Here is a 17,718-nt window from a genome sequence, read left to right on the forward strand (position 1 = left end):
GCTGATATTTCCATCATAATGGAAAATAGGTGTCCTGTTACTTCCTCTCTTGCCATATCTGTACCATTGCATTTTCCAATCCACTGGTGAATATTTCAACATGATTTGATTGCAGTTCATGACAGCATTAATGTCCTCGGCCCTAACCACACTTCAAGTAGCGAGCAATGTCAGCTGTTGGCTAGTGTTTCACACATTGTGTAGAAAATAGCCTGCAGGAAGAGATATGAAATAGCCACCTTGCAGCCCTGGTCGAAAAAAGTATCAGCTTTGCGTGTTGTATCTGTGGGGCTGTAAGGGTACACCCTGGCTACTTAAGCCAGTGTCACAGTGATGAGAATTTGTTTTCCAAATGTTCTGTTGTTTGAAATCCATGCATCCATAGGTTTTTGCTATAGATTCCAACTTGTCCTCAAATTTTGATATAAAAACCCAAAATGCTGGAAATATTCAGCAGATCTTGAAACATCTGTGTGGAGAGAAGCAGAGTTGATCTTTCAGGTCAATTACCTTTCGTCAGAACTGGGGAAAAAATTTAAGATGTGATAGGACTTAGGCAAACGAAAAAGAGCAAAAGAGAAAGTCTATGATAGGATGGAAGGCAGCAGAGATTAAATGACAAAAGTGTTCATGGTGCAAGACCAAAGGGAGTGATAATGGCACAATTAAAGAAACAATAGGCGTATCATGGAGGAGATGGTGAATGGCATAATCATGAGCAACTGCTGGTTTAAAAACAAAGAAAGGGGGAGAAAAAGGGAGGAAAAACAAGAGTAACCAAAACTGTAAAAAAAAAGGAAACAAAGTGGGGGCAGAGGTTACGATCTGATATTGTTGATCTCATTGGGCAGCATTTTCCGGTCGGTGAGCGGGGGCGGGGCCCACTCGCCGACACATAAGATGACGCAGGGTGACATCAGGCGTGCGTCCCGATGTCACCCCGCGTCATTTAGATTTTAAGTTCGGACTAGGCTGCACGCCTGCCGAACTGTCAACTATTATGGCCATTAAAAAACTATTATGGCCATTAAAAAACTAATTAATGAACTTAATGGGCCTGCCCGTCCAACCTTAAGGTTGGCGGGCAGGCAAGGAGGCCAGTCGGCCTTCGGACAATGCATGAAACCTCATCCATGGGTGGGATGAGGTTTCATGTAAGATTTAAAATTTCACGAAAATGTTTTAATTAAAGTAACGGACATGTCCCATCTCATGTGACAGTTTCACATGAGGGGACATATCCTCAAAGGTTCTTCCGTCTTTAATTAGGTTTTTAAAAGTAACGCGCATGTGCTAAAGAGTGCACTCCCAGCTCAAGGAATCCGCAGCCCCCCCGCCCGCACAGGGAGCGCATGGCGCTTCCAGGAGGACATCACGCTGGGTGGCCCAATTAAGGCCCGCCCACGTAAAATGGCGCCCCCCTAACTGCTGGGGGCGCCGTTTGGGAACCCGCCCGTTCACACCCGCTCCCGCACAACCCCCCCGATGGGGGGAAAATGCTGCCCGTTATTGAGCCCAGAAGGCTATAAAGTGCCTAATCGAAAGAGGATGTTCTGTTCCTCAAGCTTAGGTTGAGCTTCATTGGAACACTGCAGGAAATCGAGAACGGAAAGGTCAGAGTGGGAGCAAGGTGGAGAATTAAAATGACAGGTGAATTTTGATACCTGCCTTTTGTGGGGTGCGTCTCAATATAATATTAATATAAACCTTCACAAAATTTCCTCCAAAGTAATCTCAGTATTCATTGCACAACATAAAATGCAGCCTCCACGCCCATTGTCTTCCTTGAAAGTCTCTTGCAATGCAAGGAAAAGGGCTGTCGTACTCTTGCATCTTTTTTTATTATTAAGCAGCCTCCTCTTTTATTGCCACCTTTATTACCTCATCTCGTGCATCACATACTCAGAATCCTATGGTGAAGGGCGGCCAAGCGATATTCTCCTAGCCCTTGGCAACTGGCCAGACGGAGGCCTGTGAGAGGAGCTGGTTGGGGGCTGAGTGTGCTCACCTTTCCAATTTCTTTCCCTCCGTGCTGGAAACCACCCCATGTCTGCCGGTTACATTCATGTGTTTAAAATATACTCTCATCTATTGAGGCCGTTTTATATTTTCCTTTTCAACCCTGGTTTGAAGTCTTCAGTTCATTTGGATGAGTTTTGTTTATTGTCTATTCCAGCTTGCATTCCACACGGATGAAAAAATCCTGTTTAAAAAGAGGAAACTTGAACTCCAACTGATACCATTTTCCTTTTTAGTTTTGTGCGGGTTTCAGTCCTGATGAAAGACCCTTCAGATTGGCTGGATTTGTGAGTGGAGAGATATAAACCAAAAATGCCGGAAATCTGAAATAGCAACATCTGGAAATGCAGGAGCATCTGCAGCAGAAAAGACTGGTTCATCTACTTGCTGTGCATTTTCTGTTTTTATTTCCCATTCACAGGGACCTGCTGGAAAATGACTCATTTAGCTTGATCTCACAATTTCTGAATTGTAGTCAACTAGCTCATTCCTTTATGGAATTCGCTGGCAGACCTTATTATTCACTAAGATACGTGCCAAAGTTCGCAACCAGTGCAACATGAATTCAACCTTAGTCAACAGCATCCCAAATTAATTAAATACCTTAATATTTTTTTTAAAAATGCCAGTTTATGCTATGCTCATGAAGGTTGCCTCTCATCAGATTATTTGGTCTGAGTGTTTTGACAAAATTCCATTTGGTATGCTTACACTGAAATGTCTTGTTTTTGTTCTCTGAGACTTTCCAACGTGTCTGAATAAGTCAGCTGAAAATGTTCTGACTAAGAAAAACAGTAAGGCACTGCGAATAAAGCAGGTACTCTGTGAATTAATGGTAGGAGGATTAGTCAACACAGTGATAAAATTAGGTCACTTAGAAATGTTGGTTTAAAAGAAGAGAACTGTCAACCTTTGAGCATTCTCATCTGTGTTAAGATGCTCCACTTTGACCAAATACTTCAAAGAAATAATCAACAATTTCCAGTCACTTCATTTTTCTGCTTCTCCCTCTTTTACATTTCCTCCTCTCACCCTCGCCCCCTGCCCTGTCCCCAGTCAGATGACTTGCTGTTCATAAAAACCGTTAAAATCTTACTGCCGCTCTCATTTCAATTTTTGATACGCAAGGGTGACCAAAGGTACAAAAACAAATCAGACAGTGGGCGAGATTTTAACTCATTTAAAATCCGCCTAGCTGCACAGAGTTAAAATCAGGCTAACACATTTAAATAGATTTTTTGTTATGTTTTGGATTCCTTTCAACAATTCAGTTTGTGATTTAATAAAAAACATTTTCAAAATGATTTTGTGCTAAGGAATTTTGGGGCTGTGGAATGATTTTGTTCCCATTTTGGGCACATATTGGCAGCATCAAACATTCCTAGGTCAGGTATAACAGAGTCAGATGGAGATTAAACCTCCTGCTACTATGCTTCAATACCATACCTCATCCCCAACCATAGAAGAGGACATTGTGCTACACTAGAGCTACATTTTTTCCACATCCCACACCATTTACGACCTCTCTGAGTGAGTTCGCCAATCCATACCGTATTAGGGACAGTTTTGTTCTTGGGCCCATATGTACTCGGAACTGAATTGAGGCTGTCCAAACCCATTTCATATCGTATTTTTGCAGCCAGCGAAGACTTTCATCCCATTCATCTGAGCTGGTTTTGAACCCACGTTGCCGAGGTGAAATGTCAATGTCTTGCCTGCTGCAGCAGGAGACTTTTCAACTAGCTATCTGAAAGCTGACCATCTTTTCTATTGTTTTTAAGGCATGCTACTTATTGTGAGACTAAAGCTGCAATTACACCGTGGGTTTAGCATTAATGCAAGGCTGCTTTGGGATTCCCTCAGTGGAAAAGTGGCAGTGTAATTCTGGAGGCCACCAATCATGCTAAAGCCATGAGACGTGAAACTCACCAAGAAGACTAACTCCTGCTGTTTTGAGTTTGAACCTAGTGTAAGATAACTAAGACCAGAGGCATTTGATCATGGTTGCCTTTTTGAATTTTAACACTAATTTATAGACCTTTAATAATTCATACTTATAGGGCTGGATTTTCACCTGGATTCCTGACCCCATTCCTGGGGTTTCCAATTTTTGGGAGTGCCTTTTTAAGGATGCAGGCTGGTTCAGGTCGAATCCCACACCCTGAACTCAGGACCTGGCCCACTGCACTGTGTGGATAGGCATGTCCTAGTCCCCTGCAATTTTCATGGAGCCAGGTTTTCAATGAGTTGTGGTTCACGGCATCTCAGAGAGGTCGTGAGCAGACCTTTTAAAAGATAAATTCAAGAGGACCTCCCCATGCCTCCCCATGCCAAACTCTGCCCCCAACAACCCCTATGGTCCCTCATGCCCCCTTTGCGAAGCTATAGCACTTTCATGCCCATTGACCCACTATATACTATATAGAATCAATGAACCCTATAGTGACAATAGGATGTGTAAAAAAAAAAGCTTTTAAAAAATATTCAATCATAAGTTTCCATTGGCCAGAATCTTCTGCTCGGCGTGCAGGGGGAGGCCCCGCATGCCAACGTGTAAAATGACGCGCGGTGACGTCGGGACGCGCGTCATTCTGATCTTCCGCTCAGCGGGCACGCACCGGAGTTGGCTGCGCGCCCGCTGAACTGTCAAAGGCCTGTTACAGCCATTAATTATACAGTTAACCCTATTGAGAAAGCTGCCCATCCAACCTTAAGGTTGGCGGGCAGGCGAAGAGCCCAGGCGGCCTTCACATTTCTCACGAAACCTCATCCACGGGCGGGATGAGTTTTCATGAAGGGTTTATTAATTAATTAATTTTTTTAATTAAAATTCATAAACACGTGACACTGTCACATGAGGGGATATGTCTGAATAATTTTATTTTTTTATTTTTTACCATTTTTTGCACTGAACTTAATCTCCCCGAGGCACCGAGCTACCTCAGGGAGATTTCTGCGCTCTTTCGCACTCATGCGCAGGCCCTGACTTACCCTCCTCCGCCGCCCACACAGGTAGTGCTGAGCACTTCTGGGTGCATGACACGCTGGGTGGGCATTAATTGGCCTGCCCACGTAAAATGGCAGCGCGCAGCCGATCGCACTTGGCAGGTCCTATGGCTGCCTTCGTCCTTTTCCCTGGGTCGGCTGGCCGGGGCTCTAGCCACAACTGCCCTCCAAAATGAAAATCACCTTGTTGCAGGAACTTCCTCCCGATGGGGGCTGGCTGAGTTGGGAATTTTCCAGACTCCCACTGTCAGCCTCAAGAATGAAAATCCAGGCCCTATTGTTATTGATAAATTGAGGTGTCATTAGTTATTGTTTAATGTTTTGATTTCGTCTTTTTGTGCTATTTACATTTTCTTGCTGTTCTGCACTCCAGCTGAGATGATGGGCAGCTGATCTGTTGCCAGGCATTTCCCAGTGCAGATGTAAAGACCTGATGTGAGAGCAGGTTGTGGTGACTGTTAGTCCAGCTTCCCTTCCTTCCCTGTGCAGAAAGATCTCATTTTGCTCAACACATGCCTCTTGTTGTACAGCTGAAATTAGGAACTTCAGGAATTGGTGGAACATGAACCCTGTGTCCTGCCACCCCATGGCACACTGCTTCGTTGAAGTACAGCACCACTGCTTTTATTTCAATGGACAGTCAAGCAATCTGAGAGTGCATTACTACTGCATTACAAAAGCAATATTTGCAAAATGGCAGGAGGTTTAACTCCATTTTACCAAAGGCAGTCGCAAATGAGATTGCACGTGCCTGGTGGAGCAGCCTGCCCTGTACTGCCATTTTTAAGTATAGGGGGACAGGCCATGTCGTAATGACAGTTTTCAACTCAGGGCCCAAATTCACACTTTTTTTTAACATATCGTATTTTCAGATCAACTAGAGTTTTAAATTTGCTCACGTTTTATGTGTAACGATCTAACTCTTTTAACCCAGTGAGCTTCTCAGAAAGGCAGTTGTGGATTCATGCAACTTCCTCATACTCATTAGAGAATGTCTTGTCTAAAGCACTCATGAATCCATGCCACAACTCTCCAACCCCTAACACCAGTAATATATTGCTTCATAAAGTGCCCCCCTCCTGCACCCTATGTGATGTGCTTTTCAGGCCACTGGTTTGAACCCCCTGTGTCTAATGCATTGCTTGCTGTATTCTAGTCTCTAGCTAGTCTTGCTTTGCAGACCCAATAGCACCTACATAAAACTGATGGAAGAGGCAATCAAAAGCTGTAGTGTGAAATATCAGCAGAGATATAAAAATGTTTTAATTGAAACAATGTTGGGTCATCTACAGTCACTGTATGGCTCCTCTGATGAAACAATCTGATCATGTTTATACAGGTTAAATCATCTAGGCTGGGGCTGTTGCAGCTGCTAAGTTCTTCGGAACTAATACCAAGAAACCTCAAGAATACCTACTTTCTTTTCTCACCGAACAGCTGGAGAACTTAATGAGCAAAAATCTCAATCAGCTAACCTGACCTGACCTGACCTGACTTTGCATATTGTCCTTAATAAGGACTTACATTAAAGCATTGAAGAAACTGTTCATTCTTTGGGAAGTGGAGGATTGTCATTGTTCTGGGGCCCCCAGTCACTGCTGTTTGTGATTAAGTTGATGTGTAAAGTTTTGCTGTTTGCTGGATTCGGCCCCTTCACAGCATTGGCACAAAGTGCTCATTCACATTTAGATTAGTCTAACAGCTCCAGGGGTCAGTCTAAGGTCAGACTTAGTAATGATGTAAGGAGAGGCATGTCTGGGATTCTTATTTTGAACTGAAACACATACCAGGAACTGTTGAGAAAGATGCACCCAGCAAAAAAAAAGGAAAAAAAAAGAGTCCCAGACCTGTGGGGTACATTCCTTCTTTCTGATACCTTAAAAGTCTGTATTTGTTTTTTATTAAAAAAAAAGTAACTTTCCCTTTCATGCTTGACTTTTATAGTCTTATTTAGTAGGCCCCAATCCTGCAGTTTTGAGTTATTGTATTATTAAAGAGAAAGTTGCTAGGGCCGCAGAATACATTCAAACAGAAAGCACAGTGTTTGCAAAAAAAATGTAGATGTGTTGCAGCAGTCGGAAGATGTGTGGAGAAGGAGAGGTGCACAAGATCAAAAAAAAAATCCGGACTATGCATGAAAGAATCACAGCATGGAAGCCAGCACTCATTGTCTGTGAGCGCACTCCTGCCAGTCGCGCATGTCGTTTCTCATTTTATTACAATAAAAAGGCGCAAGGAGTCTCACTCCGATAACCACAAAGCTTTTTTTTTTAAAATAGTTTTTTTTTAAAAAGTGGCAGGAGATCACCCTTACTTCTGAAGGCACAATTATGAAGCAGTTAAAATCCACAAGTAGAGAAAAGCCTTTTTAATAAGCAATTAATGTTTTGTTTCTCTTTGGAAGGCGAGCTTAGCTATAGTGGTCACAGTGTAATGTAATCAGACTGACTGAAGGGGACTCAGGCCTCAGGAATAATATCTCATTTGGGGTTGATGCATAGATATTTTACAGGCCTGAGCTAAAGATGAAATATAGATGGCAAACTGACCTTTGACCTTCCTGAGTTACTTCATACAGTATTAGCTTTTGATGATATCGGTATGTGGGGTACCTTAGCTTTCTCTCCAAACTTGATTTATTTTTGGTTCCTTTGATCCTTGTTGAGAAGAAAAATTTGGTTTTAAAAACGGCTTTTAAAAAAAACTGGCTGAAGGTAAAATGTTACATCAGTAAGGAAAGTCTTATTAAAAATCAATGTAGCACAGCAGGATAAGAGGTGGTAAAATATCTTTTATATGATGGATCCCATCAAGAGGTAAATGTTCAAGTCGCCACAGGGACTGCCTATTGGAATCCTACACTTAAACTGAGATTTTAATTTGATTAATTGATGTGGCCCAAAACGGTGCATGCAGAAAGGATTATAAGATTCTCTTTTTAAAGCACTTTGTTTTTTTTTTATCAAGCCTGGTATCCAGACACCATGGTGAGGTATATTATTACCATGTGCTCAGGTTGGGGGTTGGGGGCAGGGTGGTGGTGTTCTGGGGAAACAGGTTGACTTTGAACGTCTGTTTGCTTAGGGTGACACCTATAGGTCAGATGTAGAAATGAGTAGACCAACCAAACAATTGTATCCTGGTATGGTGTGCCTCCTATTTCAAAGTCTTGTGGTATTAGCTTAATTTGAGCATATTTCAAACCATCTGTTACCCCAAAGTGTTCTGCAGCTTTCTACAGTATACTTAAGTGCAACTACTTCACTGCAATAGTTATAAAATGTCAGTGAAAATGTGTATATTTTAATGCAAGTTGACTGGTTCAGACACAAGCAGGTTAGGTAGTCTGTAGGGCCATCCCAAGTACTGCCTCAGCATTTCAGAATGGAACCCTAGCCTATGTGTTACATCTCCATTCTGGCCATCGTCTAGTTTGCTGTTGTCTTCAGATTGCTCGCTTGGAAGTGCACTTCTTAAAAATATTTTTCTCTTCCTCCAGATGAAATCAACGAAGATGTGGAGGGTCCTAATGAGTCCATCCAGGAAGCAGAAGATTCTACCAAAGACAAAGACAGTGGGGGTGAGAAGGAACCCAGCAAAGAAACAGGTAGAGCAATATATGCTGCTTGTCATTCAACCTGAATGTTTCCATATTTTATCCAGGGATTGTTGAGAACCTTTAACAGGAAGTGGGTCAGTGTCTCCAAATGATGTCAGTACACTCTGACAACTATAGAAGTGTGAACATCTAAAAATTAATGTGACAGCCATTGTAAGAATGTTTTGTTATTTATTTTGTTTCCTTTCTATGTAGCAACTCCTTACATTTTTTAAAAATGTATTCTTTCATGGGATAAGGGCATCACTGGCAAGGCCAGCATTTGTTGCCTATCCCTAATTGCCCTTGAAATGAGTGGCTTGCCTTGCCATTTCATAGGGCAATTAAGAGTCAACCACGTTGCTGTGGGTCTAGAGCCAGTTGAGGACGGCAGATTTCCTTCCCTAAAGGACATTAGTGAACCAGATGGGTTTTTTATGGCAATCAACAGTAGTTTCATCGTCACCATTACCGAGACTAGCTTTTAATTCCAGATTTTATTCATTAAATTTAAATTCCACGAGCTGTCATGTGAGATTTGAACCCATAACCCCAGAATGTCCCCAGAACATGGCAGAGGAGGTTCAAAAGAAAGCTGAGATCATAAGGATACATAAGCAATGTGAAGCTATTTGGATTGAATTGTGTCTGTTCAAATTTGATCTACTAGGACCCTGAAAATAGGCATGTTAAGTTGAAACGAACAGAGGAATAAGTGGACATGGCTGAAATAAAATAGGTCTGTACTTGCAAGCTTCAGAGGACTTGGATCCAACACTGTTTGGATTGAGGCTGCCCAATGTGCCCAGTCTTGTATTTGTATCAGACTATTATTTATCATGTGGAAGGTACCTGTTAGGCTGCTAGACGACAAGGTGACATTTTACACTTAAGTTATCTTTTAGTTCTTTGTATGAAATAGATGGAATCATGACCTGTAGGTTTATCCCATAAGCCCAGATGTGTTAAGCCCCAGAATGCATACTGCAACTTCCATTAGAGTTATGCTGCGGATAGGGATGGTTATTTCAGCGCATTGTTCTTAATAAAATACTAGGAGCAAAAACATTTAAGTGCTCAAAGAAACTCCTCTCTTTACCTTTCCCCACAAGTAAAACTGGACACTGTAACTCATTTAAGCTCAAAAGTTTCCAGTCCTAAATGCAAATCCATGTATCTTTTATAATTGCTTCTATTTTGAAGGTTGGAAATAATCATCCTTAGGGACTCAGTGCGACATCATCATATCACCTGAAAGGGCTACTGGACCAATCATAGCATAATGATGACAGATAGGCACAGTGACATCAAAAAGTATGGAAAACAACCACATTAATTAAAACGATCAGTTATTCATGAAACATTTAAATATTCAACACATTTGAAAAGGGTGCAGAGAAACTATTGCCCTTTTTAAATGTTGTAATTGCATAGTCAATGCAATCTGTAGTGGTCTCAGTAAAAAAAAATGTTTTTAAAAAGAATGGCTTCAAATTGAAGGAACATAATGGAAGGAGTTTGGGATTTCATGTAAAGGCAGTTTCCATTAATATTGCCAATCAACTTAAAAATAATTCTTCTGAAATTGGTCTAAAATATTAGCCTGGCATTCTCTGTAATATGGTTGCTTACTTCAGCACCACGCTTCTATTAAATTTCCACTTGTGTCTGGCCTCAATTTGCTATACGAAAAATTATTCTCTGATAACGCAATTTCCATAATAACTAGTTTTTCACACAAAATGCTTTGTGATTGCACAGTAATTCTTTTAGATGAAAATTGCTTTATCAGACCATAAAAATGAATAAAACCTTATTAAAACGATGCATTACTTTAATGAAATGATTTATGAAGTTTTGTGGGCATTTAAAGATTAGTGAGAATTATAAAACTAAACAACACCAATCCATAGATGGTCTTTTCACCTGTATGTTATTTTCTATAAAATGAGTCACAAAAGGCTTACACTTTGGCTTTTTCATTCAACTCAATTTGCTCCAAATAGTCGTCTTACAAAAATTTGTATATAATATTCATGATGTTGCATATTTAAATTTTTTAACCCTTTGAGTGCTGAATTTACTCGTGCTTTACATTTCACATGATTTCTTCATCTCTCTTCATGAATAAAACTGTATATCTGCAATTCTGTGAGATAATATTTACAGTAGCTTTTCAATGTGTGGCTACTTGGTATACCACAATCTGTAATATAAGGCATTTTATCTACAAGTCTATCATTAACAATTCATATAAAGTGGCCAATATGTAATAACCTTACAATTTAATGGGGTGGGAGAAAGAATTTACTGTGCATGTAAATCATTTTGTGCATCAGGTATATGACCCCATAGCATGTTCATTAATGGATAGGTTAGACCACCATACAAGGCTGTAATAAAACAAAGATTCCAATGAAAACATGAACTGCATTCTGAGGTTGTGTTACAGTCTGTAATTCACCACCTTATTTTACTTTTACACTAGCTAGGGTATTTATACATTTAGGAGTGCATACAATGTCCACCAAGATCATTCGGTCCACAAGCATCCACTATAATAGTGTTTCACAGCTGTTAGTGCACATGAGAGGATGAAGAGTGCCTATCAGGAGCTGTAACAAAACCTTCTCTAGTATTTCACATTCTGTGACCAGTGATGCATAATTCTTCTTTTTCTGTTACTGGAAAAGCGATGTAATTATAATTTTTCATTACTTTTTCAATACCAGTATCATTTCCATTTCTTGTATATTGGTGGTAAATGTCCAGGCTGTTACAGGTTCAGACTTTGCTGTCAAAGGTCACCTGTAGCATACTTACCCGTCGTAAAATCATGATTTTGATCCTTAAGAGACAAACCTCTGTAGAATTAGGATGGACCCAGACTTTCTTCAAGGAATTTTGCAAAAAGCAACATTTACTATGAAATGGAAGTGTATTAAATCCTCCCTATGCTAGAATAAGGCTTTACTTCCTTTGAAAGGAAGCAGTTTTTTAATTCATTCTTGGGATGTGGCTAGGCCAGTATTTATTGCCCATCCCTAACTGCTCTTGAGAAGGTAGTGGTGAGCTACGTTCTTGAACTGCTGCAGCCCATGTGGCGTTGGTACACCCACAGTGCTGTTAGGGAGAGAGTTCCAGGATTTTGACCCAGTGACAGTGAAGGAGCAGCGATATATCCCCAAACCAGGATGGTGAGTGACTTGGAGGGGAACTTCAAACGGTGGTGTCCCCATGTGTCTGCTGCCCTTGTGCTTCTAGATGGTAGTGGTCATGAGTTTGGAAGGTGCTGTCTAAGGAGTCTTGGTGAGTTCCTGCAGTGCATCTTGTAGATGGCACACACTGCTGCTACTGTGCATTGGTGGCAGAGGGAATGAATGTTTGTGGACGGGGTGCCAGTCAAGCAGGCTGCTTTGTCCTGGATGGTGTCAAGCTTCTTGAGTGTTGCTGGAGCTGCACTCATCCAGGCTAGTGGAGAGTATTCCATCATACTCCTGCCTTGTGACTAAAACAAAATGGGTAGAATGGAACCAGAATGGTCCATGTTTATATCATATATTTGAGAGCCATTGGGATGTGTTCCATATCTCTACATCAATGACTTAAGGTTTGTTCAACTATGGAGATTGGGACAATTGTACAAGCATTTAAGGCACTGCAAACTAACTTACAATACCTCTTGCACATGCGTTACATAAAACCATATAAGCCCTGAATAAGCTGAAAATGAGCAGCAAGTCAAATAAATGTCTTTCTTTGTAGCTTCATATGAATACAAAACCTAAAAATATGTTGAAACTTAACACGAGATATGGGTTTACAGCTTTAATTCTGTATAACAAGTCATTGGCCTATAAAGCACCAAACAGCTCACCTTTAGCACTGCTACAACATTTAGAGTTTCATGCACTGACATGAGGACATAGGGACAGTCTATTTTCTCTAAAGCTACTTGTAAATTGGAATTACATTTTTGTTTTACTTTTGCATTCCAATGAGCTAGGTGACTCAATAATTAACAAGTGCTTATATATTTTTTAAAGTTGAAACAGCTCATGGATTTAATACTTAATCTCTGCTCTGGAAGTTTCTAATACCAAATGTGGAAGCAGCCTACTTCTTAAAATTAATTTAAGGAATAATAATTTTATATATAATACATGAAAATTTGTTGAGGCAAGCACATAAGTATTCCCAGTTGATGGAACTATTTATTGAATCTTGCTGCTATTCTGGATTTTTCCATGTTAACTGCATAGAAAAATGCAGAGAGAAGGCCAACATAGCCTTCTTTACAGAGGGTCTCAATGATTCAAATCTAGGTCTTGTTCACGCTTATCTGTAAGCCAATGTTTAAAAAATGTAGGTGGATAAATATAGTCCATTATACAATCAGTGTAGAAAATATGAATACCATCGATTGAGTAACTTTTGACTGGTGTTGCATGTTAGAAGATGTCAAAATAAAGATAATACCTTTCCTGACCAGTTGAACTTAGCCCATGGAATATTACAATTCACCAATTCCTCACCAATTCCTGGCAAAGACTCATTAAGGATGACAAAAATTCCTCTGCCCAGTGAGTTCTGGATACTAGCTTGGCGCATAGTAATATAAGAGATAAAATAGAGAGGCAATGACCAGCAACACTGTCATTCCTCTTTGAAAGCAGGTTGCTTTTACACCCTCTCACCTCGTGAATAAGGAGGTGTAATGCTGGAGGAGCAAAATTACAAAGAGGCCCTATACCATAATGTATTAAAAATAAGCAGCTCTCCTTATGGCTGAAGTTGTAAGGAAGGCAGTAGCAGTTTAATGGAAGACTGAAAATAAGTGAGTGAATGATATGAAAAAGGATAATACCAACAATAAACAAGTAGGAAGTAACATTGTCAAATCAATTAATTGTCTGGGTAATAAGAGGGTTCCTTAGAATAAACTGATTCCAAAAGTGTCTAATCATTGTAATGCCCTATCCTACTCCACACCTTCCTGTACTAAAAATAAAATATTTATGAAACTATGGCCTAAAGGTTGGAGTTGCTCACCTAACGTTGTGCGATTAGTGAAATGGACCGTTTCTGATTTGAGTTGGAGAGAGAGGAAGGGAGCAATAGCTATTAAAGATGGTATTAATGGACTGCAAGCAAAGAAAAGTTGTCATGGAAGTGTGTTTATGGTGTATAGTGCTGGCAGGCATGATTTCAATAGGCTTTGACATGTTTAACATAAATGTATACAGCAGGGCTCCTGCATTCATGAATAATTCCTTCAGGCCCCATGCCTCCCTAATTACTGAAATTGAAAAAATAGGTCATGCGCATCTTTACTTGAACAGCAGTATTTTTTCCTCCTCTTGAGTGCTGGATGTGCAGAATACATCTGTGATACAATGAGCTGGCCGGACAAACAGCTGAAAGGGCAAGGAGAATGTAAAGGTGAACAATAACGCATTAAAACAAGTTTATTTTAATCTCTCCAGAGCTTTAACCAAATAATTTTATTTAAATCACCTGAGAAAGGAAAGAGTAAATGATCTTGTACTCACTGTCAGGCAAGCTTTAAAAAGAAACATGTTAGAACCATTAGTCTAATATCTTATATAAACTTAAGAATATTTGTATTTATTTTGATCTTTAGTGTGAGACACTCAGGCGTATGATATATATATTTGTGGACACTCAAAGAACTGACTTTCAAAATGGAATATATATTGCATTATTTATTTAAATAATTATAATAAAATAGAATTTGAATGAGGCACCTTCCTGGCTTTAACTGGGTTTTATTTTAAACTCTTCAATCATCAGATCTATACAATATCAATAATTTATTTTCAAAGGACCTAGAGTCTATATTGAATTTTTAATTTTGTAGTCAGCTGTGGTGGCACTAAGAATGTACAAGTCAGGCCAATGTCTTACTTGCCACCGGCATAATTAAATCCATGTCATTATCCTGGCAAATATTTTAATGTTTCCAATGCAGAAGTCCACTGTAGAACACTAAAACATAGCAGCAGGCTTTGTAAATTGCACAGTAACATTTCTAAACTCCCATTCCCTCTCCCCTTCCCTCTCCCCCTCCATGTTTTGAATTATGTTAATAGAACTACCAAATCTGTGTATACCTCCAAAGGTGCCATGAACCATCATCAATTGTGCCCCTTAGTCAACCAGCCAGGAGGCATGCATGTGCAGTGAATAAAGGGACTACCACATGCTCTTTTCACCAGTCAGTTTTTTCCTTCTGCTCCATGATGACATGGCTAAGACCGGCAACCGTCCCCAGGATGAAGTCTTTCGTGCGAACACCAGCTGAGGCTGGAATCTGAAATTGGGCCCCTTTGTCAAAAATCAGGACCCCCTTGTGTTGCAGCTACCGAGACTCCAACCCACCTCTTGAAAACATCCCCACTGTCATCTTTCAAAATAAATATAAATTGACAAGTTAGTAGTAAGGCTGAGGCATATGCAAGAAGATGCAATGTAGGTATGATTTTTGAATCTTATTCATTGGTGCCTGTTTGATGACCTACCTAGACTGCAAAATCAGAACTAATGAGTATTAAAGCTGTCTAATATACCATAGCCTTCACATTCAATTAAATCACTCAAAGGTAGTTTTTCCACAGAGCCATAAATAAAGATAGAAGCCGATTGCTGCAGCAAAAATTAACCTAATTGATGATACCTAAAATCTTATGAGAAGCTGAGAATCATAAAGGAAAATGTCATCAGGGTTAGATTGTTTGAGTTTTTAACATCAGTGCTATGCACCAATGAAAGGTCTGCTGTCTTTGTAAGTGATGTAGAATGCCTAGAGCATTGTAGGGTGGAATAATGAGCTGCAATATTTCTATTCTGGATAAATAATAAACTTTAGACACTTCAGACAGTTTAATCCAAGAATGCATTATGTCTTAATAAGAGTGTACCTGACTGACATTTTTCTGTAAAACCCTGGCTTTTTACAGTTTATTGCAGTCCCAGCTCTCGCCTGGTCTTTTCAGCATGTTTGGTAATGACTCAGAAAGAAACCTAACCAAAGCAAGCCTTTACTAATCAGATATTGGTTAAATCTGGCATTCTTAATCAGTTCTGATGGCAGGATTTTCATTTTCACGTTTCACTGTATAATCTTACAACTAAAGATATTGTAATTTATTAGGATTCAGCTTTTACAATATGTAGAAATTGATTTATTTGAGCTGCAACCAAAACATCAGTAGTTCAGTAGGTAGCAAATGAAATTCTGCCTGCAAAGTATTATATAAAATACATAATTCTTGATGTAATTTAAATTTAAAAAAACTTTGCACAGGGTAAAATCAGATCAGCCAAAATGTTTATGCTGAATTACTGTTGGAACACAGATGTGCACTAGAGACTACATCTGTGCATAAGTTGCCACTTAGCCCCTCTTCTCCCATAGGGCAGGCCAGTAGAGAAAATAAACCCACTGACATCAGAAATACAGTCCTACATGGCTCTATAATACAGTATCTGGACCCTGACTTCACACAGCTAGATTTCTTGTGGATGCAGGAAGTTTCATGAGAAGAAAAGTTAGCCTATTTTCAGTTTATCTTAAAGTTTAGATATCCCCTGTTGACGAGTGTGATGGAATCTGAGGTTTCAAAGCTTATACTTTTTGAGACAGACTCTAATTGAAAAGGAAAAATGAAAAAGGAAACTGACTCTCCCAGTTTCTCAGGAAATGAAGACTGAAATTGAGATTAGAAACCAAAGCTTCTGGGGAGACTGAAATTGGTTCAAACCATTTAAAAGGACACAGAGCCATCAGAGCTCAAATGATGATGATGATGACCCCAGTGGTGCAGTACAGATAGTCTGAAGAAGACAGTGGCTAGATCCAGAAGCTGAGAATGGGCAAATATACAGTTGCTGCAGCTGTTTCTGTTAGTTGAAGATAACATTGGCAGATGTATGCCATGCAGACATATGCAGAGTTGAGGGGGTTCTGCAGACGTAAGCCATTTTTGGTGAAGACCGTGTCCGTGGAACTTAGGTTGGTTGTGTGCTGCTGTCGGCCAGGAATCAGGCAGCAAAGCAGAGAAGCTTTAATAGGAGGAAAAGGGAGCAATGTAAATAACATCTACTAATTATGTACCAAAATTTAGATTATGTAATGCTAGCAACCACTCATGGGCAGGGGTTGGGGTGGCTGGCGGGATACTGATATTGTTGGACCTGCAGTTCAGTCTGCAAAAATAATCCTGAATATGCCTTCAGCACTGTTGTCAGAAGTTCCTCTTACCACAATGTGTTGCAGGTTAAGTCTTCATTTAATGTGGTGTAAAACTTCAGCTTCATCTTAGTTATATTTAATTAGAACTTAAGATAAATATACAGGAGATGGGCTTTTCCAAAGAAAAGTGTATATCAGTCATGCATCTGCTTTTGCTTTTGCATCATACTTAAAAGGACTGCGCTGCACACCCTAAAATGCAACAATTCTTGTCTTCCATTTCATTTTAAAAAATCTTAACCCTTTCAGTAATCCATTTGCTTCCTACATGATTTCCTCACAGAACATGAAGAAGTAATATTTTATTCAATATCTGAACATGATTCCATTCTCGTGTGAGGGTTATTTTTCTCCCTTTTCTGCTAACTACTTTCTATTTCCCTCACTTCAAACTGAAATACATTTGCTTCACATACTTATTCTGTGATCGGGAGATGGGGCATAGTTGTAATGTCACTGGACTGGTAATCCAGAGGCCTAGGCAATTGCCCTGGGGACACAGGTTCAAATACCATCACAGTCTTGTTTGTTCCCTCACCACCTGCTGCGGACATGGTCTGGCAGATATGTCCTTCAGGCCTCGGTCAGCTCGATTAGTAGTGGTTCTACTGAGCCAATCTTGGTCATGGACACTGAAGTCCCCCACCCAGAGTACGTTCTGTGCCCTTGCTTCCTCCAGTGCTTCTTCCAAGTGGTGTTCAATATGGAGGAGTACTGATTAATCTGCTGAGGAAGCCGCATCATTTGGTAATCAGTAGGAGATTTCCTTGCCCATAAGTTTGGCCTGATGCCATGAGACTTCATGGGGTCTGGAGTCGAT

At 40.1% G+C, this 17,718-nt stretch overlaps 1 protein-coding gene across 1 annotated transcript in view; it reads left to right on the plus strand.

Moving 5' to 3' along the window:
- The window catches only part of zfhx3b (zinc finger homeobox 3b), a 448,357-nt gene that overhangs the window by 372,623 nt on the left and 58,016 nt on the right, over positions 1 to 17,718 (plus strand). The window contains exon 5 of the mRNA XM_078544537.1: positions 8,525 to 8,632. Within this exon, the coding sequence (XP_078400663.1) occupies positions 8,525 to 8,632 (108 nt within the window). The remainder of the gene's footprint in view (positions 1 to 8,524; positions 8,633 to 17,718) is intronic.

This window comes from Cetorhinus maximus, chromosome 6 (assembly GCF_964194155.1).
Source record: "Cetorhinus maximus chromosome 6, sCetMax3.hap1.1, whole genome shotgun sequence".
In the NCBI taxonomy this organism is placed as follows: domain Eukaryota; kingdom Metazoa; phylum Chordata; class Chondrichthyes; order Lamniformes; family Cetorhinidae; genus Cetorhinus; species Cetorhinus maximus.